This window comes from Asterias amurensis, chromosome 7, assembly GCF_032118995.1.
Source record: "Asterias amurensis chromosome 7, ASM3211899v1".
Lineage (NCBI taxonomy): Eukaryota > Metazoa > Echinodermata > Asteroidea > Forcipulatida > Asteriidae > Asterias > Asterias amurensis.
Genome location: NC_092654.1, coordinates 17,594,024 through 17,614,261, shown reverse-complemented (window position 1 = coordinate 17,614,261; position 20,238 = coordinate 17,594,024). Strand labels below are relative to the sequence as shown.

Below are 20,238 nucleotides of genomic sequence, written 5' to 3'. Positions count from 1 at the left end.
TTCCCATGATGTCACACCTTTACGCCCCCACTGAGCGCATTAATTCTCTTTGCACCAGAGTGTTCTTTTCCTCTACGGAAGGACGGGTGCCAAGTCTATTCATCCAACGTTTGTTATGACATGTGGTATAGAGGGCGCTGTTTAAGTTTGCAGCAGAAGAAGATGGTGGAGTGTGTTTGGTCGCATTTTCCGAATTATAAACAGAATTTTATATGGGAAAGAAATCACCATCAATGTTGATTTGCACATGTTGTTGCCTTTCCTTCTTGTTGCTTTTTATGCACGTAAGTAAGAGCACTGAACTCAGTGCTGTGAAATAAACTCATGACAGGCACATGAGTTCACGATCGTTGAAACTTTCACCGTTGAGCCACCCGCATAATGATGTGTGACACCCTCTTTTAAAAATTAGCTACTCATACTCAATGAATGGGACAATCATAATGCATTACAATTCAATGCACATGTAATTGGGATAACTTTCCGTATGGCGCCACCACCTTTTCACTAATTTTTACAAAAAGGGATATCTCATTGAGGTAAATAAGATGCTATCCTGGTGTCATGTGTTTTCAGTAGGATAACAGGAAAATTGTTCACAATCAAAAACTAAATATTTTTTGTCCAAATTATCTATCCAATTTTTCAACAATAACACTTTCACTTCATGGTGTGTTGACATTTTTAAAGTTTTGGTTTTACGTTGCGAGAGACAGTCCGCCATTAACAGTGCTTATGCATGCACGACATTGGAGCAACGTCATATATTTTCAAACCTTTCATTGGTTGGTATTTTATTGAATATTCAGAAGCTAGTATGGCGTGCAAAATATATAATTACTACTGAACAAATTTAATTACATTTTTGTCCTAAGGCATTATGGCTACTATATTAGAACCCAGAGATATCATAAGGCATGAAAGTAAAACACCCCACCCCTTGATGCACTCACACTTCATAACAATCCGTTTTCCCCCATTTCAGACCAGTAATGTTTGGTTTCAGGAGATAAGAAACCAATCTATGATATTTTCTCTTTATTGTAGACTTAATATTTATTACGCTTTATTGGAATTTATTACAGTATGCAGTAAATAATAACAAAAAATTGTTGTTATTTTCACCTAAAATATTTTAATATTTTCCCCACATTTGCACACCACAGAATCCCAAATAGTAACCACCTCACGTGATCCATCTAGTGACTAAAGCAGAATGAAACTCAATCTAGCAAATAGTAATTTTGTTTTGAACTTTCGAGGTTGGATGATGTTTCTTTGACCCATTTGAATGTTGCCATAATAATGCACTAGTGGTTAGTACCAAAAATCAATCATTTTATAAATGTTTGAGCATAACCAATGACAGGAAACTTTATTCTCAGCATGATTAAGCCTGATGAAAATACAGACTGAGTAAACTGCATAGCTTGTGTCACCGGTGCAGCTTGCACAATTTCGCGGTAAACGGGAATCAAAGTTGGGGACCGAAAACATGAGGGTCGATAACGTATGACGCTATGATATACTATTTCATAATCATATCAAATGAAAAAGTGGTGGCGCTGGCGCCATACGGAAACTTTTCCCCTAATGAATTGTGGGTATGTGCTCATGGTATTGTTCTTTTTGTGCCTAGCATTTTTATGCCCAACTTTAATTATCCTATAATTATTATTCCTTTTACAAAAGTGAGCTATTAATTAGAGCACACCATGTCGGTCGTAGCTTACACTCTTTGCGCTGAAGTGTAATGAGAGCTTTAATCTTGTAGAGATTGCTAAGAATAACTTTACTAGATGAAGTTAACATCTTGAAATGAATACAAGGTAATGTGGAGCAAATTTGCTGCCAGACCATGGTAGAGATTTTCGTTTTTGAGTTTTGAATTTTGAACCTCCTCACTGATCAATTTTTGGATTTAGTTTTTCATTTGATTTGTTTTTTCTTTCTTTAGACACCTGTGTACAAACCAAACAAACTTTTGCTTGCCAGCGCACAGTCTAGCCACAGGCCCAAGCTCATCTCTTCAATGGTGTGACCCAAAAAAATGATTTGTTGCGCCCCGGGATGTGGCCACAAGTCGGGTAACGGGTGCCATTTCTACAACTTCCCATCACCGAATGACGGCCCGGATTGGGAGAAATGGTACAAGATCTGGGTGTTACGGATCAATAGGGTGAATAAGAATGGGGAGCTGTGGCGTCCGGAAACCCAACATACCAAGTTGTGCAGCTGCCACTTTCATCCAGAGCAGCAGTGGGACCCCAAGTCACGCAAAGGAGGTATGGTATTGTATTTAATAACAACAGAGTGGTCTAAAGCCTGGTTCATACTTCCTGCGAATGCCAATGCGATAAAAAATTTGACGTCACAGCCCCGTTTTTGGCTGCAAATATTTCGCAGGAGTTAACCACATCTTAACTCTTCCGAATTATTCTTTAAACCAAAGGCCATTGGTTCAAATCCCCCTTTAGTCAGTTTTTCTTTGTTCAACCCCAAATTATGGCTTCTTAGTCCAAAACATAAGACGTGAGACCTAAAGCTTGAAGCCCAATGTGGAGGACAAAGCAATATTAGTTAAGAGTCTTGCTTAAGGACACAAGTGTGAAGGTAGGGACTCGAACCTTCACTCTGAAACACCAGAACTTTAAATCCTGTGTGCTTGACCTCTCGGCCCGGGACATTCTTGTTTATTTACTAATAAGCAGTTCATCACCCAACAAGGACCTCTCCACTTTTTCAGAACTCTGCCCAGAATATTGAAAATTAAATTGGTTTAAAACCGAATCTGTTGTAATCTAAAAATAAAAGTGGGTTGAAATTTTCTTTTACACACTGTTTAATAAATGATTTTTGGGGTTGAACAAAGAATTTACTAGAGTGGGATTTGAACCAATCAACCAACCACCTCCGGATTAAAGTGCGGTCGCTCTACCAACTGAGCTATCTAGCCCTATAATTATTGGCAGTGGCCCTATTTTGTCAATATCGACACCGCCAATATAGGGCTAGATAACTCAGTTGGTAGAGCGCCGGCACGTTAATCCGGAGGTCGTTGGTTCGAATCCCACTCTAGTCAATTCTTTGTTCAACCCCAAAAATAATTTCAAAATTTACCCAGTCAGTTTCCTTTGTGGTTTATATTGATATCTGAAACAAAAAGTTGCATCCCCTTAAGGTGATCCCCTCGCTGCCGCTTCCCAGGTTGTATCGTAATTTGGGTGTGATCCCTGTCTACACGGCAGTTAACGGTTGTATGGCTTCTGACTGGCACCCTGAACAAAGATATTGACAAAATAGGGACACTGCCAATATAGGGCTAGATAGCTCAGTTGGTAGAGCGCCAGCACGTTAATCCGGAGGTCGTTGGTTCGAATCCCACTCTAGTCAATTCTTTGTTCAACCCCAAAAATCATTTCAAAATTTACCCAGTCAGTTTCCCTTGTGGTTTATATTGATAACTGTTTATTAAAGGAACACCTTGCCTTGGATCGGATGAGTTGGTCTATAAAAAGCGTTTGTAAGTAATTGTTAGTTATAAAATGCATGTGATTGGAAAGATGTTCTAAAAGTAGAATACAATGATCCACACAAATTTGCTTCGAAATTGCGTGGTTTTCCTTTTACTTTGCGAACTAACACTGTCAGCCATCCATAAACGGCGTATCGTGTTAGTCGACGAGGTAAAAGGAAAACCAAGCAATTTCGAGGCATGTTTGTGTGGATCAATTGTATTCTATTTTTTACAACATCTTTCTAACCAATGCATTTTATAACAAATGATTACAAACGCTTTTCAAAGACCAACTCGACCAATTCAAGGCAACATGTTGAATTAAACTTGTTTAATTTCCAAAATATGCAGTATACCTCAAGGTGCCTCCTTTGTATTGGAAATAAGACTTTGATATTAAATGTTATTACACAGGATTAAAGTGCAAAGAACCGGTATTTTTCGAGTACAATTTAGATTTGTCATCTGTGGGATCATTTCATGAAAATGTCGGAGTTCTTTCTCCAGGATCATCAAGCTCAGTTGAGGTAAGTGCTATATAAACTAAAGTGCCAATTACTAACCAAAATAAACTTAAAGGTGAAACCCAATATGACAATCCCCACAGGCTGTTTGGGCCAAGTGGGTAGAAGCATTGAACTCAAGCTCTGGTGCTTCTGTTCAGCAGAGTGTGGGTTCGAATCCTGGTCGTGACACTTGTGTCACTGAGCAAGACACTATAATTGCTTCTCTCATCCCAGGGATAAATGGGTACCTGTGACGGGCAGAGATGGTTCTTGTGATTGGTTTAGACGAGTAGCACATGTATGTATTTGTCGCACAGGCTGACATATAATCCCAAGGGAGTTGAGATGGTTTGAGGAATGATAAGGCCCAGTGACCAGGGTTAATAATGTTTGAGAAGCCCTCGGGTGTAAAAGGCGATTATATATAAAAACTGGTTACTATTATTAGTATTATCAGCATTCACTCTATCCCCCCCCCCCCTTTCATCAAAAAACATCAAGGACCTTTATAACACCTGCACACAAATGTGCATATAACAAAACCTTCCGCTGCTAGCATCCAGTGGCATAAGGGAAGACCTTGACTTCTAGCCCATGGTTGAGCCCGTCGAGGTCCTCCCAAACCAGTAGGGGTCCAGGGGGGCGGGGAAAAGTGCCCCCTCCCCATCCCCTCCCAAAACAAATTCTGGTGTAAATGAGGACGGAAATCAAAAAAATAAACAAAGTACAAGGCAGACTGGAACAGTAAGCCTTCTGACTACAACTCTGAACCTTAAAATGGGGTCCAAAAATTTGTCCCAAACCTCATGGAGCGGATCGTTTTTTGCGAATTTGAGTTTTTGTTTCCTGTAAAACTCATCCCATAATTTGGCCTGATGCAAGTAGCTGTTAATGGTGTTATGTCTCTTCTAAGCCTTGGCACATTATAATTGTCATGGGCGAACGGTTAAGAGCACCGAATTCAAACGTTGGTGTTTTTGATCAGCAGAGTGTCAGTTCGAATCCCCAGCCGTGACACTTGTGTCCTTAAGCAAGACACTTAACCATTGCTTCGTCCTTCGGAAGCCGTTTTTCCCATGTGTTGTGTAATGCATGTAAAAGAACCCAGTGTATGCACTTCACCTTGGTGTTCCTGGCTGTGGCTGCTGTATCGACTTAGCACCATGTAAACCATTACATGGTATGCTAAGGATTAGGACTTATTATTTCAAAATATTCGTCCCACTCACCTTGCAGTAAAAGTAATGAACCGATCCGGCCTGTCAATCAAACTGTGCGCGTTCACCCATTTGACCAATCACAGCAATGATTGTGGTCGGACAAACTCGGTCATACTTGCCTGCGCGTATTATTTGGCACGCGCGGCAGAATCAAGCAGGATGTCATTGGGAGTGCTCGTACACGTGTCTTGCTCACGTGCGCGGTGGGCGGAGCTTAGTAGAAAGCCGGAACGGTCCATTGGCGCTTTGTATCCTTGGGAAAAAGCACGTTATAAATACTTTTATTATTATTATTTTTGTGGTTTGTGGTTTTATAGAATTCAGGCGTTAAAACTCGGCAGAAGAGGATCCACCATGACTCGAACCCCTCCACTGCACCGTCGACTGGTAGTGACGAACCAGCCGCCAAGATTAGATCCAAGCAATCAACTCAAAGAAAAACACACAGAGAGAAATCTTTGTAAGTATTATACCATAATACATTGTCAGGGGTCGATTTCACAAAGAAAGTCCTAACTTAGGACTAGTCTTAGGAGTTAATAAAAAAACGTAAAGGCAGTGCACACTATTGGTAACTACTCAAAATAATTGTTAGCATAAAACCTTACTTGGTAACGGGTAATGGGAGCTGTTGATGGTATAAAACATTGTGAAAATCGGCTCCCTCTGAAGTGGCGTAGTTTTTTGAGAAAGGAGTAATTTTCCAAGAGTTTGATTTCGAGACCTCAAGTTTAGAGTTTGAGGTCTCGAAATCAAGCATCTGAAAACACACAACTTCATGTGACAAGGGTGTTTTTTCTCTTTCCTAGTTATCTCGCAACTTCGATGACCAATTGAGCTCAAATTTTCACAGTTTTTTTATTTTATGCGTATGTTGAGATACACCAAGTGAGAAGACTGGTCTTTGACAATGATCAATAGTGTCCAGTGTCTTTAAGGCTAGTCCTAAGTGAGGACAAAGTTGGGACGAGTTATAACTCAAGATAAGACTAGTCTCAACTCTTTGTGAAATCGTCCTAAGGTTTATGGGTAGGCTTGTAGACGAGTCGTTAAATGTCTGTTGTGGTGTCTGCAAAATGGCAAAATGGCTCTCTCGCAGCTATCTCGCAAGACTGACTGCTTCGAGTGAGACTAATACTGCTCTCACTACTATGGTCCAACTCATTGACTTGTCCAGAGTCTAGTTCATTGCCCATTTGAGGAACACTGCAACAATGATGTAATAGATGTTTAATTTGCATCTGGGATAAAGAAGTCAATTTTTGTTAGCACTGTATACTCAGTTCTCAGTACTTCTCCTGAAAAAATATCACAGGCATATTACTCGGTTGGGATTCGAACCCACGACCCTTGCAATTCTAGAGCAATGACTTACCAGCTAGACTACCGAGATTTCCCGGTAGCTAGAGGCAGTTCGAATCCTATGTTTTGGCTGCGAGTATCGCAACGATATAATAGATGTTAGTACTTTCCAGAGTCCTGTGATAATGATGTTTTTGATACTGACATTGTTGATGTTGTGTTATAATTAGAACACAAACATAAACCGATAATTTTGTGCGATTAAGCAGTAGTGTTGCATGACTTGTAACTAAAACTTGGACTCATGTGATGATGGTCAATGACTTGGGCTCAAATGGGACCAGTTCATAGAGCTGCTTGCACAAAAAAGAAACTTAAAGTCACCTGGAAGTGGTATTTTTTCAAAATAAAGCTTTTGTCACTAATATATGTGTTTTGATGAGTGGAATGTGAATAAACAGTTAACTAAGGTTTTAAAAAATCAGTTCTTACGTTATTTACAAATTTAAGAGTAGACCCCGACCCGAGAGGGCGCTGTTTGTGACGTCAATCGAGGCATACTCTGCCTGTAATGCGTAGAGTAAACACAATTGCAAAGTACATGCACGGACCAAGTCGTGAGTTTGTACGTTTCAAAAAGAGATTTTTTTGTTTTTTTCCGGCAATGCCGACCACGTGTATTGCTGCTGAATGCAGAAAAACACTTTTTGAAACATACCAACTCACGACTTCGACGTACATGTACTTTGCACGTGTGTTTACTATACGCATTGCAGGCAAAGTCTGCCTCGATTGACGTCACAAAAGGGGTAGGCGGAGTCAGCCCCCCAAACAACTTTATATATTTTTTAAACATATAAATCGTGACAAACAATTACTAAACAAATTGTTTTATTGTTCGTAAGCATATACTCTTATGTTTGAAAGAAAAAAAAATATATTTCCACTGGTGACTTTAAGCACAACAAAATTATGCTGACCAGAATAAGAATACCAGCCATAATACTGTGTCGCATGCACCAACTTCCCCCATGAGTGTACAAAACGCCATGGACCCCGTCACAGCATGCTACAATTGTATACTGGCATTGATATGATAATTCTACTTAACACTAAACGGAGGTTGTTGGTTCGAATCCCACTCTAGTCAATTCTTTGCTCAACCCCCAAAAATCATAACACAAAACTGGTTAGCAGCATTGTTTGCTTAAGCAGCTATATATGAAATTGGTCCCTGGAAGCGTACTCGATATTTGTGACTTGAGTTGACACAAAAAAGGGTGAATTTCATGCCAAATAGTGAATATTGAAATTTACATTTTAATTTACATTTTGGTCTAAGAATTTTCAGCTCAAGGTTTCTTTAAACATTCCCGCCTTTTGCTAATCTACAGCTGGGGAATTAAAAATCAAGAACATTGTAGGGTAAAAGATTTTTAAAGTTCTTTTAATTTTATTTTGCAACACTTGAAGAGAGTTAAAGGCCACACTTTGTTTACTATCTAATTTTAAAACTCTCTCAGTTTGAAAACAAATATTTAAACTTGATAGAGTCGTGACTTGATTGTCGGCCTCGGCCCAAATGATTCTGGACTGGGACTCAAATTTAAAACCAAGGGCTTAGATTTGGACTAGATCTTCTTGTTTGAAGGGTCTATGTACTTTTTTGGGACAAAAAACACAATGTCCACAGATTAACATTAAACTTACACAGTTTGAAGATAATGATAGTAGAAAGCTTCCCTGAAAAAGTTACTTGCTGAGGTGCTGTAGTTTTTGAGAAATGAGTAAAACAATGTCGTGAAAATAATTTTCGTCTCACTGATCATGAGACGAAAATTATTTTAGCATGTTAAAACGTATTTTCATGACATTGTTTTACCCATTTCTCAAAAACTACAGCACCACAGCAACTAATATTTTCAGTGAAGCTTTCTATCATCATTATCTTCAAACAGTGTAAGTTTAAAACCAGTGGACACTATTGGTAATTGTCAAAGACTATTCTTCACATAAAATAACAAACCTGTGACAATTTGAGCTCAATCGGTCTTCAAAGTTGCGAGATATTAATGAAAGAAAAAAACACCCTTGTCACACGAAGTTGTGTGCTTTCAGATGCTTGATTTCGAGACCTCAAATTCTAAACTTGAGGTCTCAAAATCAAATTCGTGGAAAATTACTTCTTTCTCGAAAACTACGTCACTTCAGAGGGAACTGTTTCTCACACTGTTTGATACTATCAACCTCTTCCCGTTACTCGTAATCAAGTAAGGTTTTATGATGATAATTATTTTGAGTAATTACCAATAGTGTCCACTGCCTTTAAAGTAAATGTGTGGACATTGTGTTTTGTGTTACAAAAAGTACCCAAATCCTTTAAAGGTTGTTTTAAATTGTTGTTCGTCATATTTCCACATACAGGCTGAGATCATGTTCAACAGCTCCAAAACTCAAGATCAGGGAATACTTTCAACAACAAGACGATACAGAGCCTTCCCAGACTATCGACCCCACCGTCAATAATTTGAGTACCTCCTCGAAAGGTACTACTGAGCAACAGCATTTGATTCCAAATGCGATGATGCCTCATGCTCAATATAGTCAGCAAGGTCCTAGATTTGTTTCAGCTGACGATCAAACTGAGGTTGCATGTACACAAGTCATGTACCCAGATGTCGGTCACATGGACTTTTTAGAAGTTGCTGGCTCGGGGGATAATAGTGAAGGAAGTGATACTGGGTATTCCTCCATACAACAACAGATGTACATCAAACACGAGCAATTGGATTCTCCTGAAGTTGTTCATGTTATTTCTGGCTTGCCTGAGCAAAACCCAAACCCTGGTTTCAAAATTGAGACAGCTTGCAATCCCTTGAGGAGGGACAGCATGGTTGTGGAATCTGATGAGGAGGTGCTACCAAGGATCATCAGTTCCCATTCATTGGAACCTGATGTCCAAGCCGAAGAGAGACTAACAGAGGGGCTAAGAGAACAACGTGTATCAAGCCTTCGTCAGTTTGTGGATGCTGATCGCCATGAGACAATCCCGGAAGAGCATTCAGCTCCCGTCCCCTCTAAAAATCCTATTCATAAGACCAAGATTTCAAACGTTAAACCGATCCGGATTTTTACTCCCAAAAGAATCGGTTCGGGTTCAAAGGTTAGTAGCCATGACACTCTTTCAGTGGGACCTCTCGACAGGGAGGAAACCCAGACCACGAGTCAGACAGGAACTGAAAATGTTTACGAGCAAATATTTAGTCGCTTGGCTTCTCCTATGGCTGTTTCTCAACATGAGAGCAGTAGGGCTTCTGTTTCTGGGGACACCACGGTGAGTATCGAAGACATGCTGAGTGACCACCTTAACTCAACTGAACCACAAGGACACCTTAGCTTAACCCAAGCCTTGGAAAGGGTCAAGGAGCTTGAGAAAGCACTCAGCATAGAGAAGTTCGGATTGCATCGCTTCATGGCATCTGACGAGAAGATCAAGTTCTACACTGGTTTTAGGTCTGTCGATACTTTAATGAGATTCTTTTGGCGTATCGAGCCAGACGACTTGACCTCAGATAGATCCAGTAAGTGGAAGGACGCGGTAGACTTTGCCAAAGAAACACTACACAATTATCAGGATTTTACAGAGAAGACCATTCCGTACATGGATGAGCTCTTCTTGTTCTTGTGTCATGTGTGGCTTGGCCTTCAACCCGAAGATTTGGCCGATAGGTTTGCATTACCCTCGACCAAGCATGCGCTGTTCATCATAATGCGATGGGTGTACTACTTGCATGTCACACTACCAATCCCCACTTTAAGAGCGCAAGGCACCACAACCTCAACCTCAACCAAGTCTGTCAGGTTCCAGGGTCAGTTCTGCAACACTAGTTTCCTGCTCCAACCAGTTAAGATCAAAGTACAGCAAAGGTCCATCTTGAATCACCTCAGCTCTACAAGACTCAACTGTCTGGTTTGCTTCTCCCCTTCTGGAGAAGTGGTATTCACCTCCGATCCTTTGCCAGATGTGTCAACCAGTACGGAACTCTTGCAGAGAACAGGGATTCTCCCACTCCTACAAAGGGGGGAAAGTATCATTGTGGAGGGTGAGTTCATGAGGGAGGGTGTACATTTGTTTTCTTCAGTGGGTGTGAAAGTTCACCAACTACCGTCCTTTGACTTGCCCCATAACGCAGCGACTTTTAAGCGTGGGCCTTCCCATCAGGACTCTCACAAGTGTCACACCGAGGTCGTGAGGTTACTGTGCGCAAAATTTGTGAGGACTCTAACCGCATTTAAGTGCCTGCAAGATGTTGTGCTGGACCCTGTATCCCATGTGATTAAGGATTTGTGGAAAGTCTGTTGTCTACTTGTAAATTACCAACAAGGATTTCGATCGCTGTAAATTATCCATAAATTAATGTGTTTGTTTGATTGTTTGTTCGTTAAGATGATCTTCCCACCAAGGGAACTCGGCAAAGGTCTCACAGTTTAATGTCTGTGATTATAAATTGCACAAATCAAGAAATTGTGATTTAGTAACTAGATGACAATTGCTTATTTTTGGTCTTTTTAAAATCAGCGATTAGCTTGGTAGGATTCGAACCCACAACCTTGTGATTGCAAGTCATGCAGGTGTACGTCACATTTCTATGGGAGTATCAGCAATAGCCATGCAATACAAAACACAGTGTAAAATATGTAGCACAGTTGTAACATAGAGCAAGGATTAGGACTAATATTGGGTGCGTTCGATTAGCTTCCCTGGGTCGACCCCGGTCTGCCCCTGGTCTTTTCGAATAGTTTTGACGTCATGCCAGGGGCTCACCCGGGTCAGCCCTAAGTGCCCTGCTTGTGAAGTGGGTCACTTTGGGGCTAGCCCCAGGTGCATGACATCACCACGAGAGGGTGAGTGATCGTTCAGTTAGCTCTTGTCAGGGGCTCCACGGGGTCAACACAGGGAAGCGAATCGAACATAAGACTAGATTGGTCCATGTTACATTGATGTTCGAAAAATATGATCACGGTTGTTCTAGTTGGAGAAATACTTGGTTGAGATCACTCATTTTTTTACAAAACTAAAATTTCATGCAATGAAGTGTAGTAATTAAATAGCGCCCTCTGTTGGTGAGGCTTGGCTTTAGATATATGTCATGATAAAAAGTCTAATTTTATTCAATGCGCGATTGTGACATTGGTCGTTCATTGGCTAAGACAAACTCACCTTCCTTAACTTACTTTGTGAGGTATGTTAGCCATGGACCAATCAGCGCGCATTAAATTGTACAAATGGTACATAATGACTGTCTAACATGCAGCCTTAGTGATAAAATGAACATAGGGCTATATATTTTGCCTTTGAAATAATCTTACTGAAATACTAAAGTTTGAAACTTGATCAGATAGAGTGCAGAAGCGTACTGTTAGTATTATTTTTGAAGAGTTGGGATCAAGTCACAACTCTTTAACCTATTCCCAATGTCTGTTTTTTTTTTATTAGCCAGCATCTGTCTGTCTAGTTTTCCTGCTTAGTGTGCCACCAATAGTCCGATCTGGTTCCCTCTGTCAGGGTGTTTGAGCGTGAAACCAGGGGCTTATTTGCTTGCTCTCCCCTGTACACTCTTGCTTTGCTGAGATGTAGTACATGAGCCATATCAACAGCGCGTTTTCCACGTACTGCATCTCTTTGGAACTCTTTGCCCGGTGCTTGTTTCCTTCCATCCTACAATCTAGACTGTTTTAAGAGGAATATCAATTCCTACCTTCGGCTCCCCTGTGTTATTCCAACCTTGAAGAGTTGTTGTTGATTGTAGCTTCCATCAATTGTATTGGGCAAATTTGGGTATAAATTGTTAATCTAATTATAATTTGTTCCACTAAGCCTGTAAATAACGCGATATGTTCTTCGGTGGATAAGATTTGGTCATCCCAGTGGGAGTTCAATAATAGTTCACCACAGGTTTACTGTTTGGAGTAATGTTATTATTATTATTTACAATTTTATAAATCACATACATGTACACAGACAAACTGCGCTGTAAATAATTAAAATGACCACCAACGAACGAAATAAAAATCGAGTGAAATATGAAATGAAATTTGTGGTCATGAAATGAAATTTGTGGTCGAGTTGAACGTAAGTAAACTCTTATATAACCTGGACACCTGAAAATTATGCAATTATCATATAAAGAATCAAATTGTTGACGTCAATATTCGGACAGGACTCGTCCAAAAAACACGTTCATCCGGACACTTTCGGTAAACAGTAGTGTCCAAGGCCCATACTTCGTGTATCACAACTTCTATATAAAATAACAAACCTGTGAAAATTTGGGCTCAATCGGTCATCCGAGTCGGGAGAAAATAATGGGAAAACCCACCCGTGTTTCCGCACGTTTCGCCGTGTCATGACATGTGTTTAAAATAAATCCGTAAATCTCGATATCGAGAATTGATATTGTTTTAATGTTTTCTCAAAAAGTAAAGCATTTCATGGAACAATATTTAAAGAGAAGTCTTTCACCATAACCTTCTGTAAACCCTGTAAGTTATTTTTAAATCTGTGAACTTTTAATTTTGTTTTTTTTTGTACCGAAAGTGTCCAATGGCTTTAGAGGTTGCTACTCTAAAAAGCCAATAATATAGTCACTGAAAATCATCAGCAATACAACACAATGTCCACAGATTTACATTAAACTTGCACAGTTTGAAGATTATGATAGTAGAAAGCTTGCCTTGAAATTTTACTTACTGATGTGCTGTAGTTTTTGGGAAACGAGTAAAACAAATAATTTTCGTCTCAGTTTTAGCATGTAAAAACGTAATAACCAGTTATGCTATGGTTTTGGTATAATATCATAACTGGTTAATGGGAATTTACAATTTAAAATAATTTGCATCTTCCTGAGACGAAAATTATTTTGTGACTTGTTTTACTCGTTTCTCAAAAACTACACAACCTCAGTTAAGGGAAGCTTTCCACTATCAATATCTTCAAACCTGTAAGTTTAATGTAAATCTGTGGACATTTTAAAAAAGTACCCGAATCCTTTAAATGGTTTTGATGTCATTTGGTTTTGATCACGCACAGTCCAAATATCAGTCAGACACGTCATAAACTACACTTTCTGAACGTGACCTCGAGGCAGGAGTACAGTTAATGTGTACACATGTAGTTTTTCCCCCAAGATTAACACATTTCCCACCTTTATCGAGTCTTCACCAACGACTCACTGCTATAGCTCGTCTTTGTTTTCTGGATGTCCTTCATTTTCTGACATCGTTCTGCTACATTATTCAATTTGTGTTCTTCAACACCTTTCACCTACTTTATCGGTTCTTCGCCCTTTTTGGCTTCTGATACCTTTTCTGCAACACTATTTGATTATAGGACGTTCCCATGACAACTGTTCTTGGCGCGCGCTACGACTAGGTTGAATCCGCTCGCTTCGTATCCCACGCACAAAGCAAAAAGGTTGCACAGACTCAACAAATTGAACCTGTACTCAAGCGATCTGAAACCACTGCATAGATACAACCTAAGTTCACCGATCCTCAGTAGCGGTTTGTTGCCCACGAGGCCGTCCATAACACTTCAATACCACTGCACCATAGTCAAAGCTAAAGGCACTCCAACCATAGATAATTTTCTATGCTCTAACGTGATAAGAGTTCATGTAAACATACCGTTTAACACATACAAATGCATGTGAACGCACACACACGTGCTTGAAATTTTTGTAATCGTTTATTAAAACACACTTTTGCCAACGCCTAGGCCCTACATCATGCTGTTGCTAGAGTACGCACATAAACTGATCTCCCGGTAACACCCTCATGGAAGGGCACAGGAGACGTTCTTACAGATTCATTAACCGGCATCTTCGCCGGAACCGTGTTTTGTATTGACATAGCGGTTCATGCACTCTATTGTGAATAACGAACATTGAAATAACTTGACAAGTATGGATATCAATGCGGGATATCAAAATGTTATATGAAATGATACACGTACAAAGACGCCTGGAAGGTGTTGGCCAATTGCAACCATCATCTCGGTTTGTTTGATTTGACATCACTGTTTAGATACCATGGTTTGAATTGGATCACATGATACTGACACACTGCTTCTGTTTGTTTTGTTGTTATTTGTGTTGTGTTTTTCGCTATGTTCAATTGGACGAATAGGTGGTGGCTGAATACAACAAATTTTGTGGAGATCACCAACTGCGCCCTCTGTTGGTAAAAGTCTTCTATCTTGTATGAAAGTCTCACTCTCTAAAACAAACTTTACAATACATTTTGACGATGCGAAGCTCACAAAACACTAGTATTACCTTATTATTATGGACATCCTTTGTGTCTGTAGGTTAAAGGGATACATATATGCTGCATATATACGGCAGTTCAGCCAACACCAACCAAACGGTATCAATCGATTCTTTTCCAAGTTTCCAGCAGCGGAATTTTAAACCAAAATGACCATTTCGACATTCCCTCTATCGAGGTTTCGATGTGAAAACGCCATCGTGACGTCATTATGAGCTGCTTGACATGTGCCCTCTCCCCCTCTCTCTCTCTCTCCACCTCTCTTCTTTTCTCTTGCTAAATCCATGTTGCCGATCGTTCGTCCGGTGTTATCTGCGTCAGTTTCGGATGAGCGTGGGCTGCCGATATCCTAGAAGTTTAACACACCGCCAGTTATTACAACTACTTGGCGCTCCTTCATTTTCTATCAAAATCTAGCCTTCCTATGACGTCACTGGAGATAACTAGTATAACGCTTGACGTCAAATTGCAAGTTCATTTTTATTATTGAGAAATTGGGGCTGGGTGACGTTTGGTAAGTTTTGAAGTAGACGTGGGCTGTATGTTTACGATTGTTCTACGTTATTTCCCGGAGAGCACTTTAGAGGCAGTGGATACTATTGGTAATTGCTGGAAATAATTATTAGCATAAAACCTTACTTTTTAACAAGTAATGGGGAGAGGTTGGTGGTACAAAACATTGTGAGAAACGGCTCCCTCTGAAGTAAAGTAGTTTTTGAGAAAGAAGTAATTTTCCACAAAATTGATTTCGAGACCTCGATTTTAAAATTTGAGGTCTCGAAATTAAGCATCTGAAAGCACACAACTTTGTGTGACAAGGGTGATTTTTTCTTTCATAGTTATCTCGACCAATCGAGCTCAAATTTTCACAGGTTTGTTATTTTATGCATATGTTGAGATACAGCAAGTAAGAACACTGGTCTTTGACAATAACCAATAGTGTCCACTGGCTTTAAATTGCCCTATTTTGTTTGCCAAACCGACGAGAAGAAATCAGAGTCGTTTGAATTTGTAGGTTTTCATGTGAGCTGAACGAAAGAAGAAGAAAGAATATACAGAGAAACAAATACAGAAATCCGTCAACAAATACTATATTTGTTTTAGTAGGGCGAAAGATACAATTCAGTTATTTTTTAGCTTAGTTTCGAGACACATTATCCCAAACACCAGCAGTTTCGTATAATTTACATTTGCTTGTTGTATGTATTTCCATGGCATATAGTTTATGTTAAAGTAAATTATTTATTTATTTATTTAATTATTTATTTTGTTTGGTAATTTAATTGTGTGTTTATTTTACTTATCTTTGCCGTTGTGCAGCATCATCAACGCTTATGCTAACGTTCCACGGAGGAAAAAAACCACAGAAAACGCTTAGCTTAAAAGTAGCGTTTTCTGTGTTTGTTCGCCCTGTTTCGATCTTGTCTGTTGTTATGTTGTACCTGTTCTGAAGTCCAGTGTTTTGTTTATAACTCATTTCTATACACAATGCTTTGTATTTTGTATACGCCTCTTTATTTTCGTTTTGTCTCCCTCTATAGCAGTTCTTTATACACCTCTTTGCTCAACAGACCATCTTTATAATTACGTGTATGTTCATTTTGCAATAATATGGAAATAAATGTCGAGTTGAATTAAATTGAATCGGAAGTCTGTTTGTGTTGTTGTATCAAACACGGTGAATATTGATTAGCGGCGACATTTAAAATATTATACATATTATATTTTTTTACATGTTTTGTTTGTAGGGCCTACATCGATTTGTAATCACTCTAAAACAAAATTGACGCCAATAACAACTTTTTTGCAGCAGCTTTCAATAAGGCATTCAAAGAATTTTTTTAATGTAGTTTTGATCCCCCAAAGTGTGAATCATCTGAGAAGCGTTACTGTCGGTAACGCTTCTCAAGTTGTGGAGTATTCGTGCGCGGCATTATTCGCTTCGGATTTCCTGCTATAAGAAGACCGCCTTTTGAAACGAATTTTAACATGTTAGTTTTACTATATAATATAGGATAACAAGAATCGAATAGTCTCAACACCATTTTTTCCCCTTAAGAGTAGCATTTTAAGATTGTACCTTGGGACACAGATGCTATGCAAGAATAACCTTCTTCAGAATACAAGTATAATTGTAGATATTTATAAGAATAACATGTTTTCTCTTAAAAGTGTATTTAGTTATAGCAGTGCAATAATGATAAATAATGATAAATATAGAAATTGTACTCATAGTTATCAAATTTCCCGACTATTCCTTTTAATTAAATATCTGACACAAGCTGATTAGTTTGGGGGCACGGCGTCAGAAAGACTGGCTCGGAAGTGGTTAGACGCAAACCATACCACGGACTCCGCACCATTGCCCGGCATTGGACGAGTGGTCGAAAGTCATCCACAGCCTTCAGAGCATTCTCCTTCAAGTATCTTATAAGAAAGGACTTCTGGAAATAATTTCAAACCCTCTTTTTTTTTTAGTTCGTCCGAGAAACCTGCACTTTAATTGTGATTTTTGTTTTAAAGGCAGTGGACACTATTGGTAATTACTCAAAATAATTATTAGCATAAAACCTTTCTTGGTGACGAGTAATGGGGAGAGGTTGATGGTATAAAACATTGTGCGAAACGGCTCCCTCTGATGTGCCATAGTTTTCGAGAAAGAAGCAATTTTCCACGAATTTGATTTCGAGACCTCAGATTTAGAACTTGAGGTCTCGAAATCAACCATCTAAACGCACACAACTTCGTGTGACAAGGGTGTTTTTTTCTTTTATTATTATCTCGCAAGTTCGATGACCGATTGAGCTCAAATTTTCACAGGTTTGTTGTTTTATGCATATGTTGAGACACATCAACTGTGAAGGCTAGTCTTTGACAATTACCAATCGTGTCTCCTGCCTTTAAGATTGTCTGAGTAGTGTTTCGCCAGCCAGTTGCAAGGTTTTAAGACGGCCAAACCTGTACAGCTCATCTCGAAGTATAGTCATTCTGTCTAGTTCACTGATTCCGCTGTCCATACACCTCCAAACTGCACTGATTCTTCGTTCGTGTTATTGTTTCAAATTCCAGTTAAAGGACAATTTTTATAGAGTCGAACCTTTAGATTAATATGGACTTATAACAATATGACCGACTAGACGAAACCTAACTGCATGGTCCTGTTGACTGATGATAGCTATTTTTCTCTTGTGCTGACGTCACAGGCGGCTAGGCTACCATTTTGGGAGTCAAATTAGTGCATGTGTCTTAAGATTAGGCCAACATGTGTAGGTCTCATGAGCTCGTCCAAACATACACTGTGTTTAGGGATGATTGTGACATTTCGCACTGTCTCTACCGATGGGATCGTGTCTCTGAAAAATAGGCTATAGTTTAATAGGTAATGGTAACAAATTAAAACCAGTCTCATTTTCTTAAAGTCTCTCCCTAGCAGACTTCACTAAGTTTCACCCTGGAAGTATAAACAACGGGTTCAAATGGCTTGGAAGCATGCTAATTTCGTTCCGTGATGAACGTTATTATCTTCGTCATTAGGAAGTTAATACACCGTTTAATTGTTGCCAAGGTACATCCAGTCAGATCAATCATAAGTACCAGTTCTACCACTCACAGGTTACCCAAGTAACACCGAGGTGAAGAGAAGCAATTAAAAGTTAAGTGCCCACTAATCACACATTAATCTCGCGACGGGGAGTCGAACCCAAAGGTTGGCGAGTCCAGACCCAGCTTGACCAAATCAGAGAAAATCCTCCCTTCCCAAAAATCTGAAGTTGAAAGCAATTAGTGTACCTCATTCGACCAAGTCATGAGACCAAGTCATGATCATTTCGCACGTAGGGAATTAACTTGTACTTTGATCCAAAGCACCATTTAATTTGTTTAACCAATGACGTAATTATGTACATGGCCTAACCTTTGAATTGGTGTTAGCTATCGGGTCTTGTCCTCATAGTTGACACTTAACGCCAAAACATGACTCCTGATATAATTAACTTATCGATGATCACATTGAAGCTCATTTGTGGCCTGATTAGACAGTAACCGTCAACATCTCGTCTTGATATTTACCTTTCAAACCGTGTACATCACCGCCAGATCGATTAGCGTCAATACCATAAAGGCTTCTGACGTCACTAATAAGACGTCACGACTATAGGCGGGCAACCCAGTTTCCACGTGTTGATGTGTTGTGTTTGAATGCAAAGGTGTGTAACCGCCACTGGTAACGTTGTCGGCTTACGTACGGATCTCATTAAGCGAGTCAAATCGGTATATTATTGGCTTCTTCCTGCTATTGTTGAGTAGCTGGTGTTGATTGGCTGTTGTATTATTTCAGTAAAGGGGTGTCTATTTATAGCTGCATAGACGTGATAACGTATTTATTTATTGAGTTTTTGACGCAAGGGAGTGTGTTTATCGACAGTGTAACTTTGAGTTTACTTTAAGTAGGCCTACGCTCTTCTGGTTTGTTTACTAGCCATGTAGATTCGTATTTATATTGCCAATGTAGTATTGCATCAATAAATCCAATCTGTGTGTTTAAAACACACACAGCTTGAATCCGTCAACTTATGACGTTGATGCGCCATACCCCGGCGTATATAACCATCGAAAAGACGGGATTTAAACGCACGCAAACAGCTTTTGAGCATACTATAAGGCATCTACCATAATTTCTTTTTTTAAGTTTCTTATAATTCACAATAAAGGACTACGATAGTAGCATAAGCACACAATATTAGACAATCATTATTCGAAATTTCATTTCCAGAGCAATTGCACAGCTTAAAAATTACATAATTCTTTAGTAGACCTACTTTGTCATTGTTTTTTACCTTCTCTTCTGGTATGGAACTACGGGCCCGAGAATTTACCCGTACCGAATTTTAATTTATTGTACCCTCATCTTAAGTTACTATTGTGTGTTGGCAGCAATTTAACCCACGATTTAACCCAACTTAAAGGAACACGTTGCCTTGGATCGGTCGAGTTGGTCTTTGAAAAGCGTTTGTAACCGTTTTTTATAAAATGCATATGAATAGAAAGATGTTGTAAAAGTAGAATACAATGATCCACACAAACATGCCTCGAAATTGCGTGGTTTTCCTTTTACCTCGTCGACTAACACGTCGGCCATTTATGGGGGGTCAAAATTTTGACTCCCATAAATGGCCGACCATGTTAGTTCGCACAGTAGAAGGAAAACCACGCAATTTCGAGGCAAACTTGTGTGGATCATTGTATTCTACTTTTAAAACATCTTTCCAACCATATGCATTTTATAAAAAAACGGTTACAAACGCTTTTGTTTTGACCAACTCGTCCGATCCAAGGCAACGTGTTCCTTTAATGCTTTATTCGTGTG

The 20,238-nt window shown here is 39.4% G+C and overlaps 1 protein-coding gene across 1 annotated transcript; it reads left to right on the top strand.

Annotated features, from left to right (window-relative positions):
• Positions 1-127: 127 nt before the first annotated feature.
• On the top strand, positions 128-16,447 carry LOC139939824 (uncharacterized). The gene is made up of 5 exons (XM_071935958.1): positions 128-284; positions 1,958-2,285; positions 3,932-4,044; positions 5,561-5,703; positions 8,970-16,447. The coding sequence occupies exons 2-5, from the start codon at positions 2,051-2,053 to the stop codon at positions 10,945-10,947; spliced, it is 2,469 nt and encodes an 822-aa protein (XP_071792059.1). The 5' UTR covers positions 128-284; positions 1,958-2,050; the 3' UTR covers positions 10,948-16,447.
• Positions 16,448-20,238: the final 3,791 nt, after the last annotated feature.